Source organism: Lipomyces doorenjongii (assembly GCF_038497915.1).
Source record: "Lipomyces doorenjongii strain NRRL Y-27504 unplaced genomic scaffold V1508scaffold_39, whole genome shotgun sequence".
In the NCBI taxonomy this organism is placed as follows: domain Eukaryota; kingdom Fungi; phylum Ascomycota; class Lipomycetes; order Lipomycetales; family Lipomycetaceae; genus Lipomyces; species Lipomyces doorenjongii.
The window spans coordinates 122,796-140,878 of NW_027118106.1; the positions used below are offsets into that span (position 1 = coordinate 122,796).

The 18,083-nt window shown below is 44.0% G+C and overlaps 5 protein-coding genes across 5 annotated transcripts; 3 read left to right on the forward strand and 2 right to left on the reverse strand.

Moving 5' to 3' along the window:
* Positions 1 to 203: 203 nt before the first annotated feature.
* On the forward strand, positions 204 to 3,974 carry V1508DRAFT_388853 (muts domain V-domain-containing protein; the record flags this gene model as incomplete). The annotated part of the gene is made up of 9 exons (XM_066937874.1): positions 204 to 265; positions 372 to 555; positions 613 to 1,651; positions 1,710 to 2,226; positions 2,274 to 2,523; positions 2,574 to 2,663; positions 2,714 to 2,835; positions 2,885 to 3,010; positions 3,071 to 3,974. 9 exons carry the CDS (start codon positions 204 to 206, stop codon positions 3,741 to 3,743), a joined length of 3,063 nt encoding a protein of 1,020 aa, XP_066794770.1. The 3' UTR covers positions 3,744 to 3,974.
* On the reverse strand, positions 3,868 to 4,650 carry V1508DRAFT_185789 (ER protein Pkr1-domain-containing protein). Its single transcript, XM_066936144.1, has 2 exons — positions 4,534 to 4,650; positions 3,868 to 4,456 (listed from the first exon to the last, which is right to left on the reverse strand). The coding sequence occupies exon 2, from the start codon at positions 4,323 to 4,325 to the stop codon at positions 3,993 to 3,995; it is 333 nt and encodes a 110-aa protein (XP_066794771.1). The 5' UTR covers positions 4,326 to 4,456; positions 4,534 to 4,650; the 3' UTR covers positions 3,868 to 3,992.
* A 135-nt stretch (positions 4,651 to 4,785) lies between these two features.
* V1508DRAFT_398588 (uncharacterized protein) lies at positions 4,786 to 8,196 on the reverse strand (the record flags this gene model as incomplete). The annotated part of the gene is made up of 12 exons (XM_066938213.1): positions 4,786 to 4,896; positions 4,952 to 5,470; positions 5,522 to 6,115; positions 6,166 to 6,354; positions 6,407 to 6,671; positions 6,721 to 6,869; positions 6,919 to 7,167; positions 7,233 to 7,383; positions 7,434 to 7,672; positions 7,730 to 7,825; positions 7,880 to 8,035; positions 8,083 to 8,196. 12 exons carry the CDS (start codon positions 8,194 to 8,196, stop codon positions 4,786 to 4,788), a joined length of 2,832 nt encoding a protein of 943 aa, XP_066794772.1.
* A 419-nt stretch (positions 8,197 to 8,615) lies between these two features.
* V1508DRAFT_388857 (uncharacterized protein) lies at positions 8,616 to 10,929 on the forward strand. Its single transcript, XM_066937875.1, has 3 exons — positions 8,616 to 9,249; positions 9,302 to 9,462; positions 9,527 to 10,929. Exons 1-3 carry the CDS (start codon positions 8,814 to 8,816, stop codon positions 10,544 to 10,546), a joined length of 1,617 nt encoding a protein of 538 aa, XP_066794773.1. The 5' UTR covers positions 8,616 to 8,813; the 3' UTR covers positions 10,547 to 10,929.
* Positions 10,930 to 11,103: 174 nt separating this feature from the next.
* On the forward strand, positions 11,104 to 12,237 carry V1508DRAFT_440513 (peptidase S24/S26A/S26B/S26C). The gene is made up of 4 exons (XM_066942262.1): positions 11,104 to 11,417; positions 11,471 to 11,581; positions 11,634 to 11,802; positions 11,859 to 12,237. The coding sequence occupies exons 1-4, from the start codon at positions 11,251 to 11,253 to the stop codon at positions 12,000 to 12,002; spliced, it is 591 nt and encodes a 196-aa protein (XP_066794774.1). The 5' UTR covers positions 11,104 to 11,250; the 3' UTR covers positions 12,003 to 12,237.
* The last annotated feature ends 5,846 nt before the right edge of the window (positions 12,238 to 18,083 follow it).

Genomic DNA, 18,083 nt, shown 5'->3' on the forward strand with positions numbered 1-18,083 from the left:
GTCGTCGAACTTGTATGTACACCAAAAGTTACGCTATCCACACTTTAAGGTGGGCAAAGGAGTGCTATGTCGCGCCCCTTGAAGAAATTTCAACAATCTCTCCTATGTGTCCGAAGTATATCTGCCCGGAATAGTAAGTCCAGCTGGACAGGTCGTGGATGCGATACATTGAGAAGCCGATCTACTCAGTGCCTACATCGTCAATGTCTTTTGATTTCGACGAATACATTCTCACGTCCAAACCGCAGACTGCCTTTGTCTCCGTGTGCCTCCAGCTGTAGTACAACCAACTATGGGACTGCGAAGTCGACGGCTACCTCCACCTTCTCAAAGTCGACAAAACGAAGAATATCAAAAGCATCATCATACAGTGATCAAATTGAGCAAGGACTTGTTGTTACCGACGATTCTCGAGCGGATTTCGACGCGTTAGTCGAATTAGCTGAAAGCAATAGGGTTGACAAAATCTATCCCACTGTTCTACATGATGCTAAAGTTAATATGGAGCGTCTGCCAAACTGCGTACTACTTACAAGGGTAGGATCGTTTTACGAGGTACATTGGTTGCTACTACTACTTGCTGAGTCTAAAAATTCTAATCTCGACTCTTAGCTGTACTTTCATCAAGCTGATGAATATGCGCCACTTTTAAATTTGCGACTGGCAAAGAAGAAGACCGCTCATGGACCAGTGTCTATGGCAGGTTTTCCATTTATGCATCTTGATAGATATATTAAGATTCTTGTTCAAGATTTAAATAAGTATGTTGCCATCAGCGAGGAGTTTCCCAATGTCAATACCAAATCTGGAAATGCACATCAGGCGGCAGCAATTAGTGATTCCGCAATATTAGAACTTCAGGACCTTGACGATTCTGAATCTGGCAAGACAAAAAATAATATGTACATTAGGAAGGTTTGCCGCATTATTACGCCTGGTACACTCATTGACGAAAAATTTCTGGATCCCACTCAGAATAACTATATCCTTGCAGTGTCCTTACGCCAAAAGCCGCTGCCAGAATTGCGGTCAGGTGAAATAGAAGATCCGGATGTCGAAAACTTTCACATTGGCCTCTCATGGCTGGACTTTTCTACAGGAGACTTTCTGACCCAGTTGAGTTCGTGTGAGACTATCTCAAGCGATTTAGCACGAATATCCCCCAATGAGATTCTACTTAACAAGCGTCTGAAATCTGGAATTGCGCAGAAGCTGTTTCGCCAGATCCAGGAACAACAGTATTTCATAACGTATGAGGATTTTCCGGAGGTTGGAAGGTCCTCCGAACTATTGTTTGAACTCAGCGACGATGAGCTTCAGGCAGAACGTGACAAGTTCTTGTCAGCATGGAGTAGACATTTTGACGGTGAAGGTTTGGAGTCTGTAGACCTGAGCAAGCTCGAATACGACGAACTCAGTGCATGCAACGCGCTCTTGCACTATGTTAAAAAAATACTACCAGAGACGAAAATCAAATTACAATCCCCAGTACGTCGGATACCTGTCGACAACATGCTTATCGATGCAAATTCGCTGCGAGCGTTGGAGATTAAGAAGACATTACGAGATCAAGTGACTAGTGGAAGCTTATTGAACACAGTCAAGAGGACTGTGACTAAGTCTGGGACTAGGTTACTATCCGACTGGCTCTGTAAGATTGCAAATGCGTCCTGTGATGGTTGTGTTGGTACTTATCTGTGACATTTTAGCATCTCCTGCGACTTCGATTGTGACTATTAATCAACGCCAAAGCTTAGTTCAAACGTTCCTCAATGATAAGCACTTGCATGAAATGGTTGTTCTTTATCTCAAACGTACGCACGATTCGAATCGGGTTGTCCAGAAGCTCACACTCGGACGTGGTGATGCTGAAGATATGCTTGGTTTGCTTCAATCAATTCAGAACACTGCGAGATTGCGAAGTTTGCTTGACGAATATTTGCAAACACAAGCTGTCGAGAATCCCAGCGCGTCAGAGAGCTTGCCTCTACTGCTAGAGAGACTCATCGACTTGAGTGATTTGGAGGATCTAATATCGAGCGCCTTTGATCATGACATGGTCATTCGTCATCTATCTGCCGAGGAAAAGCAAGAGGCCGAAAGTTTAATGCATCTGGAATCGAAGAATGGTTTTGACAGAATGATTTCCACACAGAAAGCGCAGAAGAAGAAGCCACAGACTAGAAAGGGCGCTCCAATTGAGACTATGGAAATTATGAAGCGCAAGTAAGTTGAATTATCTCCTTGAGGTATAGTACTGACACTGCGCTCAGCGCATCGAGGACTCTTTTGAGGCTGCACAAGTCTCTGGACGAATGCATCACACTTAGAGATGGGCTGGAGAACGACTTGCGGAGACTTCTGGGCCCCACGCTTGACCTACGGTGGTCGCCGTCGTTGGGATATTATATTCATGCATCTGGAAAGGATATTACAAAATTTGAGGAAACCAAGACGGAGCATGGTAATACGACTGCGCGATGTATCATATCTAGGAAAAATACGCGCTCGTATCATTTGGACGTATGCAGATTTTGCTTAGTCGCTGCTCTGCAAATGCTGACGAATCATAGAAATGGACCGTTATAGGTAATCGCATAGACTCGTATAAGGTGCTAATTCGAGTTGAAGAGCGAAAAATATTTCAAAATATCCGGCAGAGTGTATGTTACTAGGTCTACGTTAGAGTATTTACCTCCTGATTGCTTGCTAGGTTTTGGAGCATATGTCGCCCATAAGACGCAATGCTCGAGCGCTCGACGAGCTCGACGTTGCGAGCTCGTTCGCAACTCTTGCTCGCGAGCGCAAGCTAGTACGACCAATTCTTCATAATGGGTATGGCAGAAATGGTTTGAGCTTGGTTTCCGTATCTAACATGACGTAGAAGTTCCCACCACGTAATCGGCGGACGCCATCCGACAGTGGAATACGGTCTCCAAGAAAAAGGTGTATCGTTTGTACCGAACGATTGCTTCTTGGGAAGGGCGGAGAGATTATGGCTGATTACGGGGTAAGTAAAGACCGCACGACTTTTGAATGCGTAGGTTACCGCGTGACTGACGCGGACTAGACCGAACATGGGAGGTAAAAGCACTTTTCTAAGGCAAAATGCGTTAATAAATATTTTGGCCCAAGCGGGGTCTTTTGTTCCTGCGAACTTCGCCGAGTTAGGAGTTGTGGATCAAATTTTTAGCCGTGTCGGTTCCGCTGATAATTTGTATCGCGATGAGTCGACGTTCATGGTTGAAATGCTCGAGACTGCTAATATATTGAAACGGGCTACCTCAAGATCGTTCGTGATAATGGACGAAATTGGAAGAGGCACAACTCCAGTTGAAGGCCTCGCAGTTGCATATGGCTGTCTTCACCATTTATATTATGTTAATCAGTCACGTACATTGTTTGCTACGCATTTCCATGACTTGGCTGAAATGATTGAGGACTTGCCTCACGCAGCATGTTACTGTACAGATCTCAAGGAAGATGAAAACGGGGTATTTTATTTCATGCACAAGCTGCGGCGTGGAGTCAATCATAGGTCACAAGCATTGCATATTGCCAAATTGGCCGGAGTCCCTTCAGAAGCCATTGATGTGGCAGAGAAAACTCTCTGCAAGCTAGAAAAGCTTCATTTGGGAGGGGATGAGGTAAGTCGGAGCCTGGGTGATGGGAAAAGCCCAGTAGACGGAGAGGTCCTTGAGAAAACATCTAAATATGGTGCTGCATTTGCATTTGGAAAATAGAGATCACGAGAGAGTCCAAGCTATTTTGTAAACAGTTAACCGGGTTGCTGCAGCTGGTATCTATTCAGTAGTTGACTATAGTCGCCACTGTGCGATCTGCTGCCTTTCTCTGAAGTCATTTATCCTGATTATTAAATATACATAAATCCATCATCCAGCTCTTCATATGATACATCACGTTCACATCCAAAATCTATGGTTTCTCTATATGTCAATACCTCTCCTATCCACCAATATTGATTCCATAATTTAATCATCTTTCTTTTGCTCCTCGGTCTTGGGTTCTTCGGTTGTATCCTCTCTATCGATGACGTTATCTTCTACTTCCTCTGTGACCGGAGCATTTTGCTTCGCCATTTCTTCCTTCATCTTGTCCAGTTCTCCTATGAACCATGTAAGAGTAGCCCAAAGGCAGCTCGCAATGCCTGTTAAGAAGTAGAAGTGCTTGTTGTAAGTAGTAATGCAGAGGACAACGAGTGTAATCAGGAGTGCAGCAAACGAATAATGAGTAGCTCTCACCAAAGTTGGCGTCGTTCCTGGAGTAAATATTGAGTCCCAAAGATCGCTGAAGAATTGAGACATTGCGACTTGTGAAGTTTAGAGGAGGAAATAACAGATGCCGAACGAGAGATCGATAGCGACTGTTGGTAGGAATTTTGAGCAAGATACTTCTGCAACTTAGCAACTGGAATTATATAATAGGTAACTGATTTCTATTATTATGAGTCACTGTAACTGCCTCAAGTATACTCCGCTGGCGGGAATATGGCAAGGTGTACTGGTAACTCACCAGGAACTGTGAGATTTCTGGCAGTTATTAGATATTTAATTTGGTATCGTAAATTGCCTGGAACTGCACGACCATGCTTAGCCCAAAAAACATTTGAATATGCGGCATCCCGTGCAGAACTTTATGTTGTAACCCTAGCCCATGTAAGTTGACCAAAAGACTTTTATTACTACAATTACATGCCTACAAAACTCATAGCACTAATCTTATAACCCTTAGAACTAATGATAATCATGCCAATTATCTACTCTCTTATCTATTGCCAACAGCTATGGAAATATCAATCCTGTCGTTTAGCTTTAAGGCATAACGCACAGTGTCAGGAGTCGCTTCGCCATCCGCTCCATGCATACCGGATGTCTGCTGTTAAATAGTCAGTTTTGCTGATGAATAACATTGTATAAGACCCAATGCATACCGAATAAAATTCTAGAACTGTCAAGTTTGCAGATCGAGCAATCTCTGTCCGGTATCGTGACAGCACTTCAGCATACCGTCCGGAATTGTCGAGATCTCGGACAGACACATATCCATAGGCTTGAGACTCTATGGCCGCTAAGTTCTCCTGGTAGGTGAAATCCGGATACATGTCTGTGTCCCCTAGTTGCTCTGAAGATGTCACCCGAAATTTAGAATCGTCAACTCTTCCTCCATGCGAATTCTCCGTTCTGTTTAAGTGACGTAGCCATTGAAATCCTTTCATGATCAAGTACGCGTCATTAACGCCTGATTTGAGTTCTTCAGAAAGATATCCGATATCGGAAGTGACAGGCATTCCCATTAGCGGATCTTCGTAACGAATATCAGTATCAGGCGTCACAAATAAGGGATAGGTTGAGTCTGATTGCATCCGAGCAGCCGCTATGTGGGTCCGCGGATAGAAATCTAGGATAATATCATTCACCTTCGATCCTGAATGTAGTTGGCGGTGGACATACTGTAAAAAGTTAGTCAGCGCATCAGCATCTAATCTAATCTGACTCCGTACCTCTGTGATAAATGGCCAAAATGGATGCAGTAAATGATTGACTAGATCTAATACCTTCGAGAACACACTAGTCATAACAAGTCCTCTGCCACTAGTCCAGAACTGGAATTTTTTGGCGGAAGTATCAAAATCCACCGCCCTCCTTACTACCAGCTGCTCAATCTCTATCTTCAGAAACTGGTAGTATTCACGGTAAATCCTATTCTCTAAAAAGTGTAGAATATGATTTAATGCATTCTTTGGCTCATATCCACTCATATGGTGTTTTACTTTGTCAATCACTGTCTGTAATTCGAAGAGGACGTACTGTTCGTGAGGAAGTAGACGCAGCTTAGAGAAATCAATCAAATGCGTAGGAACGCCGCTGCGATTTCGTCCGATCCAATAATTGAAATATTGTGACAGTCTCCACAACATCGATACGCGAAGGGAACAAGTATAAATGTGACTCTTCCTAAGTGAGGCGTGATTAGAATCATCATGCAAAGAGCATTCTATCAATCCTGTCCGAAGTGCATCTTCTCCGAAACTCAATAGATCTTGTCTCCAGTCACTTTGGAAGTCTACTGAACCATCATACTTCTTTACGGGTTGCTACAGATTGGTCAGACTCAGATGACAATTACTTCGTACTGGGAGCTCACGATTTCTGGATGTACTATAATATTTCTGATCAATTCTGTCGACTGGCCTAGCAATATATGTAACGCCATCGCTGGTAAAACCTCGCCATTCAACTCCGACACGCTGCAAGCTACGTACTGAATAGGCTTTGCACATTCTTCGAGGTACGAAATTACCTGTACAAATTGCGGCGAGAACACGCAAGGGCTCTAAAACTTTCGCATTAGTTATCTGACGGCTCGACCCAGTTTGAACAGTTACCCTAGTAAACTCGTGATCCCCAAATTTCTGAGCCATATCCTTCTTGTGCGTAGCAACGTACCACTTCTCGGAAACTGGCACACCATTGTCTGTGATCTGCCACAATGGAAGTCGCGCTTTAGGTCTGCCCTTATTAGGCACTGACTGATACAGCTTATATCCAACTGTCAGTGACTTTGCCGGTCGAACCTGTCTCGGATGGATCCATGGAGGAAATAATGCGCTGTTGATTGTCTCGTATGTATGTCTAGGAAGATTCACCCGCCTAAGGGTGTCAGCCGAGTTTAGTTTAAATAATAGGCAATTATACTTGCCAAACTTCGCAATCCCTTTCTTCTAAAAGGTCCCCTGTCTCTGGACACACTAGGACGCTTCCCTCATAAGAAGACACTCGCAAGTTTAGTGTAGGATCCTGTTGTAGATACTTTGCTGTCTTCTCGGCAACTTCGAATTTATGAAATCCCTAAAAAATGATAAGAAACGTAATCAGAGTAGATGACTCTATCGTTTACCTTAAGGTCCTGAAATAAAGGATCATTGAAGAGTGGATTATTGAAGTCAAAGGTAAAGTATCCATATGAATTATAGGTGGAATCTAGATGGATACCTAAATGACGATTCCTATAGCAAAGCTCATAATCGCCTTTCGACGCTCCTGGGTAGAGCAGTTTTGTGAATGTTCCTGAGTCACTGTACTGAAAAATTACTGGAAGTTCCAAGCCTCTGTGTAGCGGATGTGCCACTCTTAATCCCATATATGGCTAAACAATTCCTTGTTAACACAATTGGAGACCAAACGAAGGGTCTGAATCATATTATAAATTACCCTAAGCTCCCCAAATTTTTTGGGCGTCACTACCATTTGCAATGCTCTAGCAGTCCAAAGCAGATCAAGTCGATCGAATGTCACAGTAATCCTGTCAGGAAAATTTGTTAAAGGCTGCAAATCTATAGTGTACTCCTTCCCGATATCCACTCTGTAGTCCGTTAGCATAAGACTACGAGGACAAACTCAATATTACTCCACCTGTATTTCATATTCACAACAAGTTGAAACGGTTCTTTAAACCACACTCTTCGTGCATCATGTTCTGAGAACCATCTTTGTGACTCGCAGCTCCAGAACATTGTTTCCTTTGATTTTTGAACCAAACCTTGGTCAAATAAACGACGAAAATAGTCCGTGCATGTTTCCCGCAACTTGCGTGACGTTGAATGATCGTTTTGATGATTATCGTTTGGATTGGACAGAGCACCGACGGGTAGCTACCACCGTTTAGCATGCAACTGTTAAGCTCAATGTCAGGCCCAGCAGTTACATACGCTATTGTGAACCATATAGCTGGTCTGATCATTGTCTGATACTGTGGCGAGCCCAACAGATCTCCTATTCATTAGATTCCATCTGTGGAAAACGTCCTGTGCCTCGTGTTAAAAGAACTCTCGCAATTACAAACGTTACACAAATCGCACCTCAATGACACCATTCCACACGTAATTAAAATGTGCGTATCGTTTTAGCCTTGTTCTAAAATAGCTTCGAGACAGAATTGATATTGGCCTTTCTCGTCCGTTGGAATATTTCACTGGTATTTTTAGATCTTTCTCGCGAGCCTTTCGAACAATTGACTAATTATGCTTTAATAAGGCGTCACAATTTTGTTGTCGTTACTTACCGGCTGGAATACTAGCTGTTCATATCTTGCAGCTAATTCCAAGGTCCGTTTGTCGCGTCGTAATATGCCACTACGGAAAAGAGGTATAGGTGCGACATTTGATGTCAGCGACATTTCGGTGACATTCAAATAGAAGAATCCTTTAATTGCATTCTGCTAAGTCCCACTGGACGTAGCTATGCAAGAATCAGCTCGTATATGCGATGCACAGCCATAGGACGCACACTTAAAGGAATATATTTTTCTTACTCGAATTTGGAACTTACGTCATAGTAACCCTAGACCAACTGGAACAGTATGATGGTTTATACCCGCAGAGTGGGTATAACCGGGCACGAAGCTTGCAAAAATGTGGTGGCATTTAGGTTCAGAGCGTACACTCTATAGCTCGGAACAATAAACATTACTGGTAATATTTTAAGTTACAAAGCAACGTTATTTTCTATTCACGTTTGGTATATGAAAGACTGATGGATGTCATACACGGATGATCGACCACCACTGCCCAGCCCCAGGCTTCTAATTTGAGTCAGTTGACCGTCGTTCATCTTCGGCTACATTCAGTACCGTTTACAATTCCACGCAATTAGCTTGCTGATCCAATTTAGTTAGTTGGTCTGGACACATTTTTGGGACTGGTTATTGAATTTTGAGAAGACTGTAATTACGTGTGCTTGTCGCTCGATCGTACCCTGTCGTCGCTGTGATTAGAGAAGAACGAAACAACCAAGATGTCGAATCAGTGGCCCGGCCCCCCGTCGCGCGACCCATTATCCATTATTATGGACATGGTCTACGATTTTAATGTTTATTCAACAGATCTGATTAACAAGACTGTTCAAGATATTGTTGAGAATTCACAGACCGTCACAGATTGGATAATCTTGCAAAGGGATCAAATACTGAATGGTGTCGAGTCACTTCCATCCATCCATATCTCAAAGGTTACTGTGCAGCAGCCCACTACCCCTCCGTCACCTCCTGTGTCTACTTTAAGGAGGATTGCGACTTGGATTGGCAAGAATAAGATTCTCGTCTCTGTTGTCGTCCTCGGAGTGGCGGGCTCTGCGTACGCAGGATATACCTATACTCAGCGAAAATATCAAACTAAAAGGAAGAGTCGTCATGCGAGAAAAGCTGCCAATGGAGCTAGGATTGAGGCAGTCGGTACAGGGCCCACTGTCTATAGTTTCGGAGATTAGAGGCTAACGTAATATAGTTCTTGCAAGTTCACCTCGAGAACCTATAGCAAAAATTATTGCTGCAGATCTTGAGCGTCGCGGCTTCATTGTGTTCATGACCGTGCAGCCTGGAGAAGAGCATCTAGTTTTGAAGGAGGATAGTCCCGATATTCGTCCCTTGATCATGCCTAGTCCCGACGTATGTTACTCGTTTGCTCTTGGTTTTATATTGCAGACATTGTTTTAACTCGGAGTTGGTGTAGTCTGTCGATCGAAATGCTGTGGTAGATAAGTTTGCAGATCTCATAGACAGGCAGCAACACCTTGCCGGTGTGATTATTCTTCCGGATCTGTATTATCCCACTGGACCTGTGGAGTCGATTAGTGCGTATGATTGGTCCGATATACTGTATACGAAGGTTGTTGGATCGGTGGCGTTATTGTCTCAGGGATTTATTCCCCTTGTGCGTAGACACAATGCTAGGGTTCTGCTTCTTACGCCATCGATTCTTCCTTCACTTTGCCCTCCCTTCCATGCTCCTGAATGTGTCATTGCGTCGGCTTTGACGTCCTTCGCGTTATGCATGCAACGTGAGTTGGCTCCTCAGGGTGTTCCCTTTATTCACATGCGCCTTGGATCCTTTAACATGTCAGTTCCTATTCCGTCAACTTACTCATCCGGACCGTCTTCACCATTTATGGCACCTTCCAGCGCGTCGGCTCGTGGAACGTCTTCTCCGACTTCTTCTCATGTTCGATCCTACTCTCCTGCAACTTCGCCTTATAGATCCGTTAATACCTCCATTCGCGCCGATGTCTTGTCTTGGCCTGAGAATATTCGCACTATCTACGGAAGGGCTTACACGTCGGCTGTCCGTGCTATTAGTGGTACGGCTTCGTCAATTGTCTCGACTGCCAGCACGTCTCATCGGTCGTCTGGCAGCTCGCTCAAAGAACTCAACGTTGCAATTTTTGACTGTCTGACGTCTGACGACAAGAATTCGCTCCGTCGCACTCAATTTGTGGGTAAGGGTAGCTTCTTGTATTACGTCCTGGGCGGAGTTCTTCCTGAGACGGCGGTGGAGTGGGTATTGGGCGTTACCAATTCCGATCCTGGCCTCAGTGGTTCTAGCTATATGAGAACTATGCATATGGATAGCTCCGGGAGTCCTCCTGAGGAGACTCCAGACTCGCCACTTTCTAGTGCGATTAGTGGATCGCCGTATAATTCTGAATCAGAATCTACTCACCAGGATTTGACATCGTCGTGGGAACGTGTATGAGAAGTGCTTGGTTCTATCCTAACTGGTTTCATAAATTGTTATGTTTCTTTTATTCTCTGGCCTTATAGATACGGACTGGGTGGATTGAAGACGGTTATTATCCTGAAGGCCGTATGGAGCGACAATGTACGGGTATGGCGCGCGGTGTTCGGTCGGGATGTTACTATTGCGGACGATGGATGGTGGAATGGGCGTTCTCTTATAAGCGATGGTTGTTATATTTTGTTTAGTAATGTTACAAGTCTGCGTCTTACACATATGCTTTGATATTGAAATCGTATGTGACTTAACTGCTTATAACTGCAAAACGGAGACGAGTGCAGCTGTAATGGCTGACACATTCTCTTCTCAATATATTTTGTCATACATAATTAATAGTACAGCATCTATAGCATATAAGTGCTCAGAGCTTTCCAGTGTTTTGCAGACCACAAGGTTAGGGTTACGGCAAAGTCTTTACCAGGTAAATGTTTCCCTCTGATTGAATTTGGTATTACTTGCAGGATCCCTAACCCCACCCCAAAACGGCCGCTACTAAGTTGACACCAAATGAAATATGATACATTATAACATCGCCCTTACGATAGCAATTGCCATACAGTAGTGATTATTCGTCTCCCATTTCCGTCATAACCTTTACCTACCTGTAGAGGCATCGTCGATTTGCAATTGATGCGTGAAAAACTTGTTCTTATCGATACTGTATGTCCTCCATATCTTCGAGATTTGTATGTCGGCGGTTACGGAGTACTCGGGCAACATTCAGGTACACCGCTAAGACTGTACTCATCGGCTTGTCATGGGTACCGGTCATTGCGTATGTCGCAAACCATGTTGTGTGGATAGGGGTGATAGATGGGTCTTCAATGACGTGAGTGGATTTCTTTTAGGTGCATGCCGGGGGGGGAACTAACGTCCGTCCAGACCAACGCTGAATCCAGAGACGAATGGACTAGCTAAGGATGTCACGTTACTATGGAAATTGAATGCAAAGAATTACAACTCATATAAACGAGGAGAAGTTATCGTACTAAGGTGAGTGATTTTGCACTCCGGTTCGATCAGGACTAATCGGTCATGCGACCAGGAACCCGCGCGATCCAGAAGGCACAGTTGTTAAGCGAATCATTGCATTCGAGGGCGAGGAAGTGCGGACGCGATTTCCATATCCAGAATCTACAGTCATTGTTCCACCGCGTCATTTCTGGGTGGAAGGAGATAATATACACTCGATCGACAGTAATACATACGGACCGGTGATTAATTTTGAGCAATATGAGCAAGCATAGAGATACATGCTAACCAATAATAGATACCAATTGGCTTAGTAACAGCGAGAGTACAGACAATAGTGTTCCCTCTCGGTAGATGGGGATCTGTACCTACCGCAGGTGGGCGAGACCCGCGGTCTGTGGTCGTGGGCCTCAGTTATTCACGCTATCCTAAATCAACCTAACTGAACGAGCCGTAATGCCTTTAATAGTTGTATAGATGTCGGAATATATGGCGACAGGCGATTGCAGATGGGCGTCGTGATTAAATGGCTCTATTTGTACCATACTACATCGGCTGGTTTCTAGCTTAAACTTAAACAATGCAAACGTTTATCGCGGCAGGTAATATACAATCCGTAAACAGATTACGATATAATATCTATAATGAATAAGAGTACTAATCTAACATTAACATTACCCACTATGTGCTGCTAAGAGATTCCAATTTAGAGAGTTGGCCCAACTTGAAGCTCTGCTGATTTCTGAGTGTACCACCAAAGACAAGTGTTTCAATCGCTGATGGACATGATAGGGTGCGAACGATCTAACCACCAATCCTGTTGGCCACTAAAACCTATGTAGGGTACTCAGAGCAAACAGTCAAAACAGATTACATTGCCAAACTGCAACATTACTCCTACAGCTGAAAACCAGTGGTCGGTAGCTGGCCATCTTGCCACCACAATTGTAGAACACAAAACGTCAACGATCCCATGGAAACAGGATAATGCTGATAATACTGCATTTCCGTTCCATAAAACAATTGTTGTGATACTATACGGCATGATTTATCCATTTCACCCAACGTTGTTAGATTTCTCTTACGTTTGAGCGTATTCCTATGTTCAAGTAGGAGACAAATGAGACAAACATCGTAGCATATCGCCCATGGGAGCGATGGTTTCACGCAAAATCCACGTGCCGATAAACTCTCCGACAAGAAAAAAAAATTCGGTTCATCCCCCACTCTGCCAAATTGATTATTTGACTTTCACTGTTTATGTAGAGATTTGAGAAGCATATTAATGTACATACCGTCTGTGGCAATCTCCGCTAGTCCAGAGCGCTGCTGATGACGCTGCTGCTGGAGAAATATCTTGAAATCGAACTTCGAATAGTCAGCAAATACTGCTCACTGTATAGATCAATTCAAAAAGATCACTAGTGAATACAATATATACTGGACCGTCAAGATGGTGAGACGGTTACTGGATAGTGCCGAATTGAGATAAGATAGCAGTGCGTTTGCCAGTCACGGACCATCGCCATGCTCAGTCTCGACACAGTCTCTGTTATCTGTCGCAATCATCTGATCATGCTAAGAGAGATATGTAACTCCCCCCTGTGTCATTCTTGGTCATGTTCTGCCCTCCCTGGCCCGCCCTCGAATTTCATTGGTGCCGGATCAGAGAGCCGAACGCGCCGCAGACCGCGCTTTTGGCTCGCTCAAGCAACTTCCGCGATAGTCCCACTGTCAATCAAAAAGTTCTTCCGTCTATAAGTTCTTCTAAGTCGCTCTTGATGTTCGGAAGTCGTTATGTACTAGAGACTAAGGTGGTTTCGCTCTCGCAGCGAACCGCACTCGAAGTGTTCATCATACATCGGGTATATTTATACACTTTATGGAGTCCTAGATTTTGCACCGAGCAGCATTGGTCGACGGATTTAGTGGTTAGATGTCATTGCTCTGACTCTTCGAGTGCTACGGTGTGATAGAAGGTTTGTGTATCACTGTGACTCGCGCTCGGATGTCACAAATTGGCGAAATGAAGATATAACAATATATATGTGTGTCTGTGTCCGCAGGAACTGGTTATCTGTCGCATGTGATAGGTGTATATCAGATGTTTATTGATACAATGATTAGAATTGTATGGTCTTGTTTAACAAGTATCAGGGCACCATGAATAGACCAACATGCAATTCCCTTATTCGCGAAATTGCCACGTTAGGCTGTATTGACAACGAACAATTTTTCGGAAATATTGCATATGAAATCCTGATGAATTAATATTTAGGCAAGCTCAGTGACGAGATCTATATTCCTTACCGCTTAAGTTTGATATTACTCTTTGACAGAGAATTGGCGAAATTCCAAAATGCGTGAGGCATATGCCGCAATAAATCGTCACACCATCGACAGCTCGACATTATTAGGACACCAACATTACTGAACTAAAACTACAGATCGATGACCAATCAATATTTATGTTTACAGCCGATAGTTCAAGTGCTGAGTTGGCAGTTGCTCCGAGACGTGGACTCTGTTCGAGCCATTGACAGATTTAGAGTTTATTCGCCAACCATTCAGCTTTGTAGTGGATTCAATCTGAAGGTTACGTGCCGCTTTTGTGATATTTTGGTGTTGTACTTACTTCTATTATATAAATGTATTGGTTGCTCGGAAAGTCCAGTTGCGTTCGGACTTCTGGGTATATTAGGCGATGCTGACAATATAGTGCATCTATATGGTTAACATGATTTACTTGCAGTTTTAGTACACCTTACAGTTTTACCGCGTATATCGGTTTTCACATTCAAATGTGTATATGCTAATGACCTTAACGGCAGTGACGAGGGCGAACCAATAATATTCACAGAAGGCGTGATTTCGCGAGTCGCAAACGAATAATGCCTGACTTGCCTCAAGCACACAAAAACCACTACGTTCGGCAGTCCACAAATTTCCGAATTATCCATTCTGCAAGACAAATATTAATTCTTTTCAGCGCGAACAGTTGGATATGCTGCATTGTTCGACTGTGCACATGTGATGAGGGCGTTCGAAATTTAGCAAATAAGAGACTTAGCTCACATCTTCCATCGGATACTTCTTGTTCAGACGGGGCGACGAATCGCCACAGGGCCTGATGAACACTTGTATTGGACAAACGGGACAAGGGCGTGTGCCGTGTACATGGCAGATAGGTTACTACTAGTCGGCAATTGATTATTGAGCGGTAGAGCGGTATATTATTGATTGATACGAATGACGACATAACATTTCCATCCTGTTGCGCGGTCCGAGGACGGTCGGTCGTAGATTGTGGTGAGGTATACGTTATGTACCTGTCTCTAGGTACTAGGCGCTACCAGCAACAAGAGGAGGATTGAGATGTCTATCGGGAGACAAGTCACGATCACAAGCGGCTGCGTGAGCAGGACTGCGATCTGGGGCTAGGTGGCCCATGTGCATCTACTTACTCGAAAAGCAGGTCCCAACACACATGGCGTCTGGAGTGACGGTGGGCAAATAGTGGGCAATATTGGGGTGGGCGTATAGTAGGATCAGAGGGATACTAATTAATTAATTTTGAACCAATTTCGCCCTCTCGCCCTCCCTGTTCAGCTCATAGCTGTAGATTTTGGTTGCGGTTACAAACCGGATTGCAAGGTACGGTACAATTCACAACCCCTGAACGGAGGTGTCGTGCCACAGACAGGTGGGCTGCCATCTTCCTGGTTGCGGAGGCCACTACGGCGCAGTGTGCATCTGGTTTGTAATTCGCAAGTTCTTAGATCGTAAAACCGGATGGTAATCTTCATGTGGTAGAGTCGTCATAGTGGCACGAGAATTTGTCTGAGATTGCCGGTTTGCTACGGGTTAGGTGAGACGGCAATCGCGGCGCAGGCACATCCCAGATCGCGAGTTACAAAACACTAAGGTGACCTCGTCGACATTTTCGCGTCCGACGACACTCTCGAACTAACAGATCTAGTTGTGCACGGAAAGTAACCAACTCATTTCTCGCGCCACACCGTGGTGCTATTTTTGGTTTCGGTGCTCTCGTCTGATTATATATAATTGCCGCTGCTGTCCTCTGGCAAGAGAATAGCGTGGTGCAAGCTGATTACAGACCAAGGTGGCTGGAGAGGAGCTTTGACCGGCAGAGGGCTGTCGCATAGGACGAGGTCCAAGGCGGCGATAACCACACTTAATCCCATTACTTCTTCCTGCGACGTCTCCTCAACAAGGTTAGGATGTCACATGTTGTGCCCGGTGGTGGTGAGAGCGGAGGTCCTATGAAAAATACTTGAAATCCAGGGTTAACAAAACTGACGATGGATACGATATCCTTACTCGACTGCTTCTCCTACATCAGCTCACCAAAATCTCAATCATGTCACTAATAGTATCCTATTCTGAGAAGTAGCTTGCTATATCTTCTGCGACCTGTAACCAAATATGGAAGATTAGAATGTGAGATCCCCCGATCGGTCGTTATCTCCTTCGCTCATGCTACCGAGATAGCAGACACGAGTTATATTGGCGATGGCGTAATCTAAAAGCAGCACACAGTAGGAATATCCTGTGCCAGGATATAATCAAGGTCCACTTATTTATGAGTAATAAATTAAAAGTTAGAGCAGTAACCTCAACAGTCGTATGCGAATGTTGCGGTAGCTTATTTCCACGACTAAGAATGAGATTAAGCTATATCGATTCTCTGTAAGAATTGTCGCGAAATCATTTTCCATAATCAGAATTCATTTCCTCGCAGACGCTCGAGAATAGATCGGTAGGAGAGACAGCGTACCAACCGGTTATGTCGGATTGTACCGCAGAATGCAAAAGTGAGCTCGATTTTCAATAGTATGCAACCATATATTCATAATAATGAAGGCTTGCGGGTGATTTTGGTGGAGGAGCTATATAATAGTGCGACGGAGAAGAGGGGAGCCGACGGAGGAGAATAGGACGAAATTGCTTAGCAGCTGAGGCCAACCCAGCGCTCGGAAACAAAGGGATATTAAAGACCGAGGTGAGTCCGAGCTCGATCGAAGTTGACTATTTTGTTTCGAATCGGTAATATATTATCAGCACCAACAAATAATGGTGTTGACGTGGAGTGATGGAGCTGCAAAAGTGGTGGAATGGGTCGAGTCTAACTGCTTTTAGCGATAAACGAGATAAAAAATAGGTCTTGACCACTTTTTCTAGTTTGTATGGGAAAATGAACCCTTGCGATAATTGGCTTTTTTGGGGCTGAATTAGGACTAGTGATAAAGTGTACTTTTTTCAAGGGTGCACCATTCAAAAAAGTGTTTCTTCCCAATTCGGTTGTGACTAACTAGATTGAGCAAAAAATTGGTGTGGAAAGTGGCACTTTTTTGAATGGTGCAGAGCCTAATAAGATATAATTGTATTAGATACTGGAAGCACTTCCTAACGAACGACAAATAATTCATCTGCATACTGCACTTGGGGATATGTTGTAGTCCTCCTTATCCCGTATAGTCAGGTGCTGACCACCAATCCACCACAGAGCAACAATATTTATTAGCAAGGAAAATGCAGAACATTCTGATACAGGAAATGCCACGACGCATATACATGTGATTATTGGATTCTATTAAGCAAAGTAGTAAAGCATAAAGCAGAACATTCTGAAACATTCGATGCGTATATGTAATTATGGACTCTATTGCTGAAGCAACAATGTAGCGAAACTTGGAGGGATAGCCATCACGTCATCGCGCATGAATTGTTTGTCGAGAACAACAATATTATATTATGTAGAGCGGAGAATTAAAGAAAGGTACCTGATGTAATGGTCTCGATAGACTAGCGCGCTCAGGGTCAACTGTGTACCATGAGTACGAGACGGTCCATTTGTGCTTACATGTCGTAGGCTAAGAAACTTTGTCAATCTTCCCTAATGGGCAATGTCTTCTTCCTATCCATGATAAGCGAGATATACATTTCAGGCCAAAGTTTCCGCGAAGCCCGAGTGCTCAAGCTTCGCATTGCCGACCATTTACAAGTCAAGTGTCCCGAAGGTACAGATGCAAAGGTCCACGATTGTTTGGCAACCGATAAGTAGAGTTGTGGTTGTAGCAGTTACCAATTTGTGTAGAGATAGCCTGCAATTTGACATCGCTATGACGAAAGGACGCGTGGCCAAGACAGGAAAAATGTAGGTTCTGAAACATGACGTCATCTTCAGAATTGAAAGTAACTAGTTACCAGAACACAATAAGTATCTCGAGTCAACCCAAAGCATCTAGATTGTGCCATTGATAGACAACTGTGATGTGATGTCATTGGGGTGCAAAATGCAACCTACAGGAGATCTTTAATGGAATCAGAAAAATGTCGAAATGTCATGGTACTGATTCCATATGTCTGGACTACGTGAAACAAATGACGGTTGAAGTCTAGCATGTGCTGGTTAACCTGCAAACGTTCGGAAGCTTGTTCAATTGTTAGATCGGCCGTGCTCCTGTCGCAGTTACAGTACTGTAGTTTGTGGTCACCGCAA

Coding starts and splice junctions, on each gene's coding strand:
- V1508DRAFT_185789 (XM_066936144.1), bottom strand. CDS start 4,325: ATGTCTCAATTCTTCAGCGATCTTTGGGACTCAATATTTACTCCAGGA.
- V1508DRAFT_388857 (XM_066937875.1), top strand. CDS start 8,814: ATGTCGAATCAGTGGCCCGGCCCCCCGTCGCGCGACCCATTATCCATT. Junction 9,250..9,301: donor AGCTAGGATTGAGGCAGTCG/GTACAGGGCCCA, acceptor AACGTAATATAG/TTCTTGCAAGTTCACCTCGA. Junction 9,463..9,526: donor TGATCATGCCTAGTCCCGAC/GTATGTTACTCG, acceptor GAGTTGGTGTAG/TCTGTCGATCGAAATGCTGT.
- V1508DRAFT_440513 (XM_066942262.1), top strand. CDS start 11,251: ATGTCCTCCATATCTTCGAGATTTGTATGTCGGCGGTTACGGAGTACT. Junction 11,582..11,633: donor GGAGAAGTTATCGTACTAAG/GTGAGTGATTTT, acceptor TCATGCGACCAG/GAACCCGCGCGATCCAGAAG. Junction 11,803..11,858: donor ACAGTAATACATACGGACCG/GTGATTAATTTT, acceptor AACCAATAATAG/ATACCAATTGGCTTAGTAAC.